The 11,871-nt window shown below is 50.0% G+C and overlaps 1 protein-coding gene across 1 annotated transcript; it reads left to right on the top strand.

Moving 5' to 3' along the window:
* Positions 1-2,270: 2,270 nt before the first annotated feature.
* LOC118721609 (thioredoxin interacting protein) lies at positions 2,271-6,318 on the top strand. Its single transcript, XM_036442748.2, has 8 exons — positions 2,271-2,679; positions 3,127-3,199; positions 3,294-3,441; positions 3,846-3,948; positions 4,068-4,324; positions 4,432-4,588; positions 4,698-4,849; positions 4,985-6,318. The coding sequence occupies exons 1-8, from the start codon at positions 2,430-2,432 to the stop codon at positions 5,018-5,020; spliced, it is 1,176 nt and encodes a 391-aa protein (XP_036298641.1). The 5' UTR covers positions 2,271-2,429; the 3' UTR covers positions 5,021-6,318.
* Positions 6,319-11,871: the final 5,553 nt, after the last annotated feature.

Genomic DNA, 11,871 nt, shown 5'->3' with positions numbered 1-11,871 from the left:
AAAGATTAATAGCAATGAAATGCCTTTTTTTTTTTTTTTGCTGATAGGGTAGAATTTCTGTATATCTAATGCTTTTTACATCCTTCCTCATTTCAACCTTGGGGACATTATCTTCCTCTTTCCAGAATAAGAAATGTGGTAATCATCGCCTGATGCCTAGGACACAGGAACTGGACGGGCTCAAGAATCAAGGAAAAGGAGAAGAATCCCAGCAACTGTGCAAATTTTTCTCAGGAGTCAGCTCCTTTGGCATTTCCCGGCCAGCTAGGACAGACAGAGGACACCACAGAGGGGTCAGGGCCTCCTTTGGTTTGACACCTCTGGTGACCCTTCTGTCTTCTATTTCCTTTCTCACCCACTTAAACGGGTTAGAAAACAATTTTAAAAGGGAGAAATTCTTCATTCAAATAGGAATATAACCATCTCACCACTAATGCTTTGGTTATAAACAAGAGAACTTTCCTGTGTTTAAAAACATATATCTATTAATTAGAGAGAAGAGTTCTTGTTCCACTTATTTATGCGCTCATTGGTTAATTCCTGTGCATGCCCTGACTAGGGATCAAACCCATAACCTTGGTGTCCTGGGAAATTGCCCTAACCAACGGACATACCTGGCCAGGGCGAGAACTGAGAACTTTCCTGCTTTTAACTAACTGCAAGGCTGGCAGCGTTGAGGCTGCAGGTTTAGGAACGCGCCTCTGAGGAATGATTTGAAGAGGCGATGAATACCAAGAAGTGGTGAAAGCAACTCGGGAAGAAAGGGAAAAGAGTGAAGCGTCCAGTTTTTTTGCAGCTTTCCTGGAAAAGCAGCGAGGGAGATGGTCAGAGCCTCAGGGTCACCCCTCAGTGAAGAGGTCACGAGGTGGCTGGGGAAACAGACACCGTGTTCCCCAACTTTGCAGGTAGAAACTAAAGCGATGAGGGGATAAGCAACAGGATGTGAACACACCCTCACTGTTTCCGTTCCAGAGAACAGACTGCAGGGTACAGGGGTGAGGAACAGCACAGCCCAGAGCCAGGAGCCCGGGGTGGGGTGGGGGTGGGGGGACCAGTCCCACACACCCGCTTTCCAAGGAGGACTTGAAAAGAGGTTTAAAACTGGGGTCCGGTTCTTCTTGCCATGGCAACTGGTGTGGCATGTTCTTCCTTGCCTTCTTTGTTTTGCTTCTTAATAAAGATCTTTCTTTGTTTTGCTTGTTAATAAAGATGACAGGTCTCCCTGACCCCGAGCAGTGACACCCACACTCGGTCCCCAGCCCCACGCTGCGGTGTCCTCAGAGCTCCCCATAGGTTTCCACGCGCCCCGCAGGTGGAACCAGCGCCTCTGAGGGACCGCCCGGGCCGAGGCGAGTGAGGAATCCCCCCTGAGCCCGGTTCCTGTGCACTAGACACGCTCCCACCCACATGCACCCGCCCTCCGAATCCCCTCCCCGCAACCCCCTACCCCGTGCCCTCCCAGCACCCCCCTCCCCAGACAGCCCCCCGCTGTCCCCTCCCAGCACCCCCCTCCCCAGACAGCTCCCCGCTGTCCCCTCCCAGCACCCCCCTCCCCAGACAGCTCTCCGCTGTCCCCTCCCAGCACCCCCCTCCCCTGACAGCCCCCCGCTGTCCCCTCCCAGCACCCCCCTCCCCAGACAGCTCCCCGCTGTCCCCTCCCAGCACCCCCCTCCCCAGACAGCCCCCCGCTGTCCCCTCCCAGGACCCCCCTCCCCAGACAGCTCCCCGCACACCCCTTCCCCTTTCCCCTCCCCGGGGCAGCTCCCTACACATCCCTCTCCCAGAACCCCCCCCCCCTCCCCAGACAGCTCCCCGCACCCCCCTCCCTGCAGCCCACTCCCTGAGGCCGGCCCCCCCCCCGCCCCTCTCCTCCAGGCATTTCCCGCTCCCGCCTCCCCGCAGCCCCCGCACCCCGTTCCCGAGCGGCTCCCCGCGCCCCCTCCCGGGGCCCGCCCTCCGCCCCCCTCCCCGCGGCCGCGGAGCACAACAACCATCCTCCCCGCCAGGAGCACACGGTGTCCACGCTCCGCGGCGGCGGCGCTGATTGGCCGGGCCCCCGGTAAACAAGCGGCGGGCAGCCAATGGGAGGGCTGTGCACGCGGGCAGCACGCGCCGCGGGGCCCGGGCGGCGTGGCCCGCCGGTATAAAGCGCGGCTTCCGGGCCGGGGCGGCAGCGCCCAGGTCCCCAGCACTGATCGCAGACCAGACGCCCGGACCCAGCGCCCCTCCAGCCGATCCCTTATTGGAATCCCCTGGCTTCACCAGCAGCTTGCCTGGTTTTGCCATCTTTCCCCAGAGTTGTCCAGAGTTTGAAGAGGAAAAGACTCACCTTTTCAAGTCTCCGTTACTTTAAAGTCCCCGCGGATTTAGGGTTCCGTTACCCCCTCCACGACCCGCCCGTGAAACTCCCTAGCCCACCCGGCCTGACCATGGTGATGTTCAAGAAGATCAAGTCCTTCGAGGTGGTCTTCACCGACCCCGACAAGGTGTACTGCAGCGGCGAAAAGGTGGCCGGCCGCGTGGTGGTGGAGGTGTGCGAGGTGACGCGGGTCAAGGCCGTGCGGGTGCTGGCCTGCGGGGTGGCCAAGGTGCTGTGGATGCAGGGCTCCCAGCAGTGCAAGCAGACCCTGGAGTACCTGCGCTACGAGGACACGCTGCTGCTGGAGGACCAGCCCACAGGTGAGCGCCCGGGGTGCGGAGGAGGGTTCCCGACGAACACATGGAGCTTCTAAATAATCTTTTAGGTTGCTCGGGTTGAGCGGTTTGGGTTGTGTCCCTATATTTTAAATTTGCAAACGCCCCCCCCCCAAAAAAAAAAAAAAGTCAGTTCTATTTCTTACAGTGATCCTGCAGGATTTGGCCGTAGCTATTTAAAGACTTTTTTTTTTTTTTTTTTGCATGCATGCATAAGTTACTTTTTGCTGTTGGAGATGATGGCAGCTTAATTTTAAACGCTGCAAGGTTTTGCCCAACAAAACTCATCAGAGTGTCTCAGTTAAGAACATACGGGATGAAACTGAGGGTGCACAATACATGGTTCACACTGCCCAGGAATTGCTTATCGCACGCACGGGTGCATTTTGGGTGTAACCAGAAACCTAATGGCTATCGGGTTTCTCCTTGCAGGTGAGAACGAGATGGTTATCATGAGACCTGGAAACAAATACGAGTACAAGTTTGGCTTTGAGCTTCCTCAGGGGTAGGTATTGGCTAACAGCATCAATATCTCAAAATCTTCTCCTCCGTCTGCTCTTGGAGAGTGTTTTTAAATTGTTTTCTTTTTCTTGACACAGGCCTCTGGGAACATCCTTCAAAGGAAAATACGGGCGTGTGGACTACTGGGTGAAGGCTTTTCTGGACCGCCCCAGCCAGCCCACGCAAGAGACAAAGAAAGACTTTGAAGTGATGGATCTGGTGGATATCAACACCCCCGATCTGATGGTGAGGTTCATTTTAAGGTTCTCTTCTCTTGGGTCTCGGGGATGATAAGCCACACGTCTTGGGCATTAGATGGAAATACCTTAGGGGGGGAATCAAGTTCTATGTCATCAAGGTGGGAGGGAAAGCTGCCTGCTCTAGGTAAGGGCTGGGAAGTAAAGAGAAGCAGAGAGCCTGGCGCAGGTGTGGTTCAGTTGTTCGCAGGGTCAGCCTGTGCACGGAAGGGTCCCCGGTTCGATTCCCAGTCAGGGCACATGTCCAGGTTGCTGGTTTGATCCCGTCAGGGAGAGTTTGGGAGGCAACCAATATAGGCTTCTCTCTCCCTTCCTCTTCCTCTCTTTCTAAAAACATATTCTTAAAAAAGTATTTCCAGAAAGTCTCAAATCACCCCCCTTTCTTCTCCCCAGGCGCCGGTGTCTGCCAAAAAGGAGAAGAAGGTTTCCTGCATGTTCATTCCCGATGGGCAGGTGTCCGTCTCCGCCCGGATTGACAGGAAAGGATTTTGTGAAGGTAAAAGCCGTACGTCCTGACACAATAGAAACTGTGGATCTGAGGGGTGAGGGCAGGGCAGGGACAGGAGAAAAGCCATCCACTATACTTAGCATCGGCTTGCTCTTTCTTGTTGCTAGGTGACGAGATTTCCATCCACGCTGACTTTGAAAACACGTGTTCTCGCATCGTGGTTCCCAAAGCCGCCATCGTAGCCCGCCACACGTACCTGGCCAACGGCCAGACCAAGGTGCTGACGCAGAAGCTGTCCTCCGTCCGGGGCAACCACATCATCTCAGGGACCTGTGCGTCCTGGCGCGGCAAGAGCCTCCGCGTGCAGAAGATCAGGCCCTCCATCCTGGGCTGCAACATCCTCCGAGTTGAATATTTCCTGCTGGTGAGTGAGGGGAACGGGCCTGGAGAGAGAGATTGTTCACTCTGTCAGCACAGCAGCGGCCTTCTCTCCGGCCCTCCGGTCTCACAGACGCCCACCTTCCTTTCCAGATCTACGTGAGCGTCCCGGGCTCCAAGAAGGTCATCCTGGACCTGCCCCTCGTGATCGGCAGCCGGTCCGGTCTGAGCAGCCGCACGTCCAGCATGGCCAGCCGGGCCAGCTCCGAGATGAGTTGGGTGGATCTGAACATCCCGGACACCCGAGAAGGTGAGCCAGACCCCGCGTCTCACCCTAGGGGCCTGCTCGGGTTTGGGAAATGGGGACGGTCCCGGCATTTCTGGGCCAGGATTCTCATCCCCATCCTCTCTCCGTCCAGCTCCTCCTTGCTATATGGATATCATTCCTGAAGATCACAGGCTGGAGAGCCCCACCACTCCCCTGCTGGACGACACAGACGGCTCTCAGGACAGCCCTATTTTCATGTATGCGCCCGAGTTCAAGTTCATCCCACCACCGACCTACACTGAGGTGAGAACTGTCATGTGACTGCTTGCATTTGTCCCAAACCTTCCAGAGGACGTTGACTCGGAGGGGATTCCTAAAGCGGGGTTTTCTTTTCGATCTCGCCCAAACTAAAATGTTCGCTTCCTTCTTTCCTCCCAGGTGGATCCCTGCATCCTCAACAACAATGTGCAGTGAGCGTGCGGGAGAGAAGCAGCAGCTGCATCTACTTGTCTCTTTCCGCCTCTTCCTGGACTCTGACTTTTCCAGAGGCTCAGCGGTCTCTGCAGTGGGGCTTGGTCCACCCCAGCCTCTGACTCCTCAGCGGAGGAGGTGACCAGCGGGCAGTCTCCCGGGCCTTGAGGGATGCGCTCTCGTCCTCAGCCAGCCAAGATGATGTGATACCGGGGTGTTCGCTATAGATGGGTATAAAAACCTAGGCCCATCCCATTTTCTGAGATCGCCTTGAACATGGAGGCATATTCAGACGTTTTGAATGGCCTCCTGGCATGGTCTTCCCAAGGTTTTTTGCAGGGGAATATACATATAGATGGATCGTTATAATGATACCAGATCATGTGGCGCAGAATCCATTGTAGCAAACTGGGAAAACGGAAAGGGGGAAGAAGTCATCTTTAAAACTTGGGGGAAAAGGAGGTCCTTAAAATCATCCTTGCCCTTTGTAAATGTATAGAAAAAAAAAATGAACACTGTCCAGGCTGATTGGGCCTGGACTTTGGAGAGCTGTGTGACCTAAGGGAAGAAGCTCTGAGGCGTCTTGGCTTAGACTGTACTGCAGCCTGACGTTCAGCATTCATAGTCCTTTAAGCCATGTGTAGAGCCTGTTGCACCGTGTTCTGTTGCAGACGTCTTTATGTGGGAGAACGTGTTTTCCTTTTCATGCGACTCCTCGGAATGGATTCCGAGGTGATGTTTTTAGCACTTTAGTTCCTGTCATTTTATTTTTTTCTAGCTCAAAACGTAAGCTAAAACTGGTCTATGTGTCTAGAGATAAGCACAAGGACAGATAAGTTACTGTGGAGACTTTGTCCCGGTGGACAGAGTCCTGGGATTCGGACACTCCACCTGTATGTATGGGAGGAGCTGCCGCCACCAGCCCTGCCCACGGTGACCTCCGCCCCGAGGAGAAGCGAGGTCAGGGTGCCAGCCCTGGTCAGAGCTGCCACACGTCGCCCTGAGAAACCAGAGGGCAGGTCTCCCCCAGGCCCCGGGCTCCCCTCGCTCCGGTGTTGGGGGGCGGGGGTGTGGACAGCCCCTCTCGCTGCAGCCTTTAGCACTTTGTCCCCCCTCCTGTGTCAGAGCACTGAGCTCCGCCCTTTTCCGAGCGAGTATGTGGACTGAAGGTGGTTTAATGTTTTTTTAATTGTGTATCTTTTGTATGATTGAAAAAACTATATTTTGTACTTAACCAGATATATTTTCACCCCCAGTAGGGGATATTCTTTATAAAAAATAAAGTTTTTTAATGGCAAAAACTGTTTTCTTGTTCGTGAGATGGTATTGGCGAAGTTACTAGAATGTGTGCCTAGCCCTGGCCAGGCAGCTCAGTTAAGAGAGTCATCCCGATATGCCATGGTTGTGGGTTCAAAACCCCTCTTCCCTGTCAGGGCAATGGACAAGATTCAACCAATTCATAAATGAGTGGAACAACAAATCAATGTCTCCATAACAGAACACTTCAAAAAAGTGTGCCTAAAGGAAAGTTTCTCCTACTTCACAATTCATTATTTTTAAATATATTTTATTGATTTTTCAGAGAGAGGAAGGGAGAGGAATAGAAAGTCAGAAACATCGATGAGAGAAACATCGATCAGCCGCCTCTTGCACACCCCCTACCGGGGATGTGCCTTGACCAGAATCGAACCTGGAACTCTTGAATCCATAGGCCAACACTCTTATCCACTGAGCCAAACCAGTTTCGGCCGCAATTCATTCTTGAAAACCCTCAGAGTATTATCTATTGACCCTAATGAATATAGAGTGGGTGTTGGAGAGCTGAAGGGGGAAGACGTTAAAGCTCTAGTTGGTCTTTTAACAATTCAGTGAGGAACTAGCTGGGATCTTCTGGTGATCTAAGCTTTTCTATATCTATAGTTAATCATTACTAAATGCCTTCAATTTTGGAGTGCATGAGCTTTTTTAATTTTTTTAAATGAGCTTTTAAAAAACAAGAAAATGAGGTTTCTGAGGGGAATTGATAGAAAAGGTTGACAGTTCCAGATTTTATCATTTGTCTTCATCATGGTTTCTTCCCAGTGTAAACCTGGTGTGTGTGTGTGTGTGTGTGTGTGTGTGTGTATATAATTAATATATATATTATTGTATATTATATAATATATATAATATATATTATATATATAATAATATATGATATATATTATTAAAAAATAATTATTCAGGACTTAAGGATTTAGTCATGAGTATTCTTTTTAAAATTGATTTTTAGACGAAAGGAGAGAAACATCAGTTTGTTCCATTTATGCACTCATTGGTTGATTTTTTTTTCCCAACTGAATGGGGTTTTTGTTAATGTATTTTTTAAAAATATATTTTTATTGATTTCAGAGAGAAAGAGAGAGGGAGATAGTAACATCAATGATGAGAGAGAATCACTGATCGGCTGCCTCCTGCATGTGACTTGCAACCCAGGCATGTGCCCTTCACTGGAACCAAACCCGGAGGAACCCTGTAGTCCACAGGCCGGTGCTCTATCCACTGAGCCACACCAGCTAGGGCTCTTACGGTATTTTTAAAGTTTATTTCAGAGACAGAGCAGAAGGGAGAGGGAGAGAAAAACACCAATGTGACAGTGAAGCATCCATCAGCTGCCTCCTGCTTGTCTCCTACCAGGAATCAAGCCCCCAAAACCCAGGCATGTGCCTTGACTGGAATCATTGGTGCATGCCCCACGAACCTTATGGTGCATGGGACAACACTCAACCAACGGAGCCGCACTGGCCAGGGCTCATTGGTTGATTCATATATACATACATATATATATTGTGTGTGTATATATATATATATATATATATATATATATATATATATATATAATTAGTGATTTTTTACAGAGAGGAAGGGAGAGGGATAGAGAGCTAGAAACATCAATGAGAGAGAAACATCGATCAGCTGCCTCCTGCACACTCCCCACTGGGGATGTGCCTGCAACCTAGGTTCATGCCCTTGACCAGAATTGAACCTGGGACCCTTCAGTCCACAGGCTGACGCTCTATCCACTGAGCCACGCTAGTCAGGGCTCATTGGTTGATTCTTGTATGTGCCCTGACTTGGGATCGAACCTCCAACCTTGGGAGAGTCCTCTCACCAACTGAGCACCCAGCCAGGGCTTAAATTCTTTGAAGGCTGCTCCGTGGTTTATCTCTGCTGTTTATAGCGCTGTACCTTTCCAAGCGTATAGTCTTCACAGTAAATGTTTGCTGAACACTCCCCTCCACCCTCAGCCCTCAGATGTTATGCTTCAGCACTTTTCTATTTCTTCCTTGCAGGGTAATAACTATAGATTGACACCTCGTAATTCCACCTCTAATTGAAGTGACTTTTATTATTCCTGAAGGGGTGTCTAGGATGAGAAACCCTGACATGGCAGGCCTTCAGGTACTTCTGATTTCCGGCTCATTTAAACCTTTGTAGGCAGATCTGGTCCTGCTGGGACTGTTATTTGGGGTTTGACTTTTCTGCGGGCTTGCACATACTCATTCCAAACCTCGGATTCCTGGAAATGCATCAAATCACGGTGAATTGAACAGAAAGTGAAATTGAAAAGATTCCTTTTCGCCTCAGTCTTTGTTTGCTTGTGTCTGGTTTTCATTATCGGAAGCTCTCTCCCGGCTCTCTTTGTTGTGCCTTACCAAGATGTCAGAGTCTCTAGCACTTTTTATAGCCTTTACTTTTATCCCAGGCCTCCTCCTCTTCCTGCCTCGCCATGAAGTTATTGGCTCTGCCCTTTTTCAAATCCGAGACCAGGAAACTAGGTCAAAGTTGACGGAAAAGTTTTTTCTGCAGCTGGTTTTCCAGGGACTGGAGAGGTGGCGGAGTACAAGAGCAAGCCAGAGGGCAAAGGATGGAGAGGCCCAGAGCACAGAGCTCTATTGTTTGTGTACCCAACCTGGAGACCGGGTACCTGGTCTGACAAGGGGGTGACGGGGAGAGAGAGGATCTGCTGAGATTTGAGCCTAGAAAAGCCAGAACATACGCACCCCATCCTGTTCCCCACAGACCTCAAATCCAGCTCCTGCCCATGGGACGTTCTGTGATGAGGAGGATGTTCTATATTTGTGCTAACATGACAGCCACGTGGCTATGGAGCTCTGAGATGTGGCCACTGAGACTGAAGAACTGAGTTTTTGTTTTTGGAACTTGCTTTAAATGTAACAAGCTTGTGGATCAAAAGGGGCCACGTGCTAACCTCCGGGGAGACCCCCAAGGCAGGCTTGCAAACTCAGAGACCTGAAGTGACCACAAAGGATGGTCTGAAATGAAAGCTTTTTAACTAAAAGCAGTTTGTCATGTCCTAGGCCGAGATTTTCCCTGGCATAGATAAACCTTTACCTTAACTGAGCCTGTCTGTTGTCTTTTTGCATCTATGATAACATATTGGAATGTCCAAGTCATTTTCCTTTTTCCGGACCCCTCAAAGCACAGGCCCTGCTATTCAGCGACCACAAATACCCTCGCTATTATTGAGTTCATTGTTAACTGTCTTTTACATCCTGTACCCACCTATTAAAAGATGCACAGCTCAATCCCAGAGGTTTCCCCACTTTGCTTTCTCTGCCTTTCTGATCTATCACCAATGGATTTCATGTGGCCCACTTACCTCCCCTCTTTTGATTGTAATCCTATATAATAAAAGGCTAATATGCAAGTTGTCTCCCTGACCGGGAGTTCGACCAGGAGTGGGGCAGGCTGGCCAACCACCCACAGCTCCTCCCCCTGGCCAGGCCTCCCCCTGATTGCCCCCACATACACACCCCTGATCTGGGACAGGCCTGCCAGCCAACTGCCCATAACCCCTCACCCCAGCCAGCCCAGCCCGATTGGCCCCCACCCATGCACAAATTTGTGCACCGGGCCTCTAGTGTATAAAATAAAGCACAAAACTGCCATTCTCTGGAGCATTCTCTCAATCCTTCCCAGCAATTGTCTACTGTTTTGGCTCAGATAAACTAAAATAACTCTTCACGGGTCTGAAGGTTCCTTATGTTGACAAGCTCCATGTGCTGAGTGATTACCATACTGAACAGCAAAATCTGAGGAGGGAGCCAAGCAGATACGCTGTTCACCCAAAGGAAACTCACTCTCTCTGAGAGCACAAGAGGGCCCACTGCGGGGGAGCTCCACACAACTTCCTGCTCCCCCAGAACATTCTGTTTGTAGGTTCACGAAAGAGACTTCCCTAGGGACTGGCCCCGCTGTTTCTCCACTTAAGTGGGCATGTATTTTGGGACTTCCTTTCCCACGCTCTTCTCATTTGCCTTTTCATTTTTAAAGCACTGTAGCTTACCTGAGCAGCCACTACAGGAAATTCAGTCCTTAGTATCATAGATCCATTAGATCCAATGTGATACAGGAAGATTTGAGCGAAGTCAGAAAAAAAAAAAAAAAAACTAAAGGAAGAAAAAGCTAAAGAAAATAAAATGAGCCAAAAAAGGTGGTACTTCCCCAACAAGGGTCTGGGGCTGCCTTGATACCTCTGAACAGATGCAAAACACATGGATGCGCTAACTTGGATTGAGGCCTTGGGAGGCGAGTGTGGGGGGAGGACCTGACAAAGCAGCTGGTCAGCAAAAAGCAATCACATGGTCGCTAAAGGGTGTGAAGAGGGGTGAAGGAGTGACTTTTGTCCCAGCGTCCTTTCCTTGGGCCATCTCTAGGTGACAGAACGCATAAGGTGGATAAGAAAAATATTTTACTGCCCCGTCAATGACCCAGACCCTGTCCCAATTGGGTGCCCCAACTCCCATTGGGTACTCCTGAACCAATTTTGGGTTCCCCGACTCAATTGTTCTGAAGTGGGAGAGCAGAAACTTTTGCCCCGTTCTCTGTTCTGACCCCATGTCCACCTTAACTTACTAAGCTAAAACATTCCCTCTCAGGCCCTGGGCAGATGGCTCAATGGGTTGGAGTGTTGTCCTGCACAATAACATGTGGTGGTTTGATTCTGGGTCAGGACACATATCTAGGTTGCATGATTGATTCCTGATTAGGGTGAGTATAGGAGGCAACTGATTAATATTTCTCTCTCACATCGATGTTTCTCTGATGTTTCCTTGTTTCTCTCCCCCTCCCCCACTTCCTCATAAAAACATATCCTTCACTGAGGATTTAAATAAATAAAACTCCCTCTCACCCTAACCTGTTTGGCTCAGTGGATAGAGCATCGGCCTGTGGACTGAAGGGTCCCAGGTTCGATTCCAGTCAAGGGCATATACCTTGGTTGCGGGCACATCCCACCAGTAGGGGGTGTGGAGGAGGCAGCTGATCATTGTTTCTCTCTCATCGATGTTTCTTTTTTCTTTTCTTTTTTTTTAATAGATTTTTTACAGAGAGGGAGGGAGAGAGATAGCTAGAAACGTCGATGAGAGAGAAACATTGACTAGCTGCCTCTTGCGCACCCCCTACTGGGGATGTGCCCGCAACCAATGTACATTCCCTTGACCAGAATCGAACCTGGGACCTTTCAGTCCGCAGACCTACGCTCTACCACTGAGCCAAACCGGCTTCGGCTCTCATCGATGTTTCTAACTCTCTATCCTTCTTCCTTTCTCTCGGTAAAAAAAAAAAAAAAAAATCAATAAATGACCTCACTTATTTATGGATGATAAAGAACATTATAAACTGAAGAACCAAAAGATAGATATAGAGACAGTAAAGCAACAAGCAGACTGTCAAATTACAGCGGGGAGGTTGGGGAGATAAGAGATCAACCGAAGGACTTGTATACATGCATATAAGTACAACCAATGGACACAAAACTCTGGGGAGGGAGGGTATATGTACAAAAATAA

Source organism: Pipistrellus kuhlii, unplaced genomic scaffold, assembly GCF_014108245.1.
Source record: "Pipistrellus kuhlii isolate mPipKuh1 unplaced genomic scaffold, mPipKuh1.p scaffold_m20_p_18, whole genome shotgun sequence".
NCBI lineage: Eukaryota > Metazoa > Chordata > Mammalia > Chiroptera > Vespertilionidae > Pipistrellus > Pipistrellus kuhlii.
The sequence above is the reverse complement of the archived record's forward strand: the minus strand, read 5'-3'. Positions and strand labels throughout refer to the sequence as shown.

Excerpts from the sequence above, each read along its gene's own strand:
- LOC118721609 (XM_036442748.2), top strand. The coding sequence starts at position 2,430 with ATGGTGATGTTCAAGAAGATCAAGTCCTTCGAGGTGGTCTTCACCGAC. Across the intron at positions 2,680-3,126 it reads GCTGGAGGACCAGCCCACAG|GTGAGAACGAGATGGTTATC; the intron begins GTGAGCGCCCGG and ends TTCTCCTTGCAG. Across the intron at positions 4,325-4,431 it reads GAGTTGAATATTTCCTGCTG|ATCTACGTGAGCGTCCCGGG; the intron begins GTGAGTGAGGGG and ends CTTCCTTTCCAG.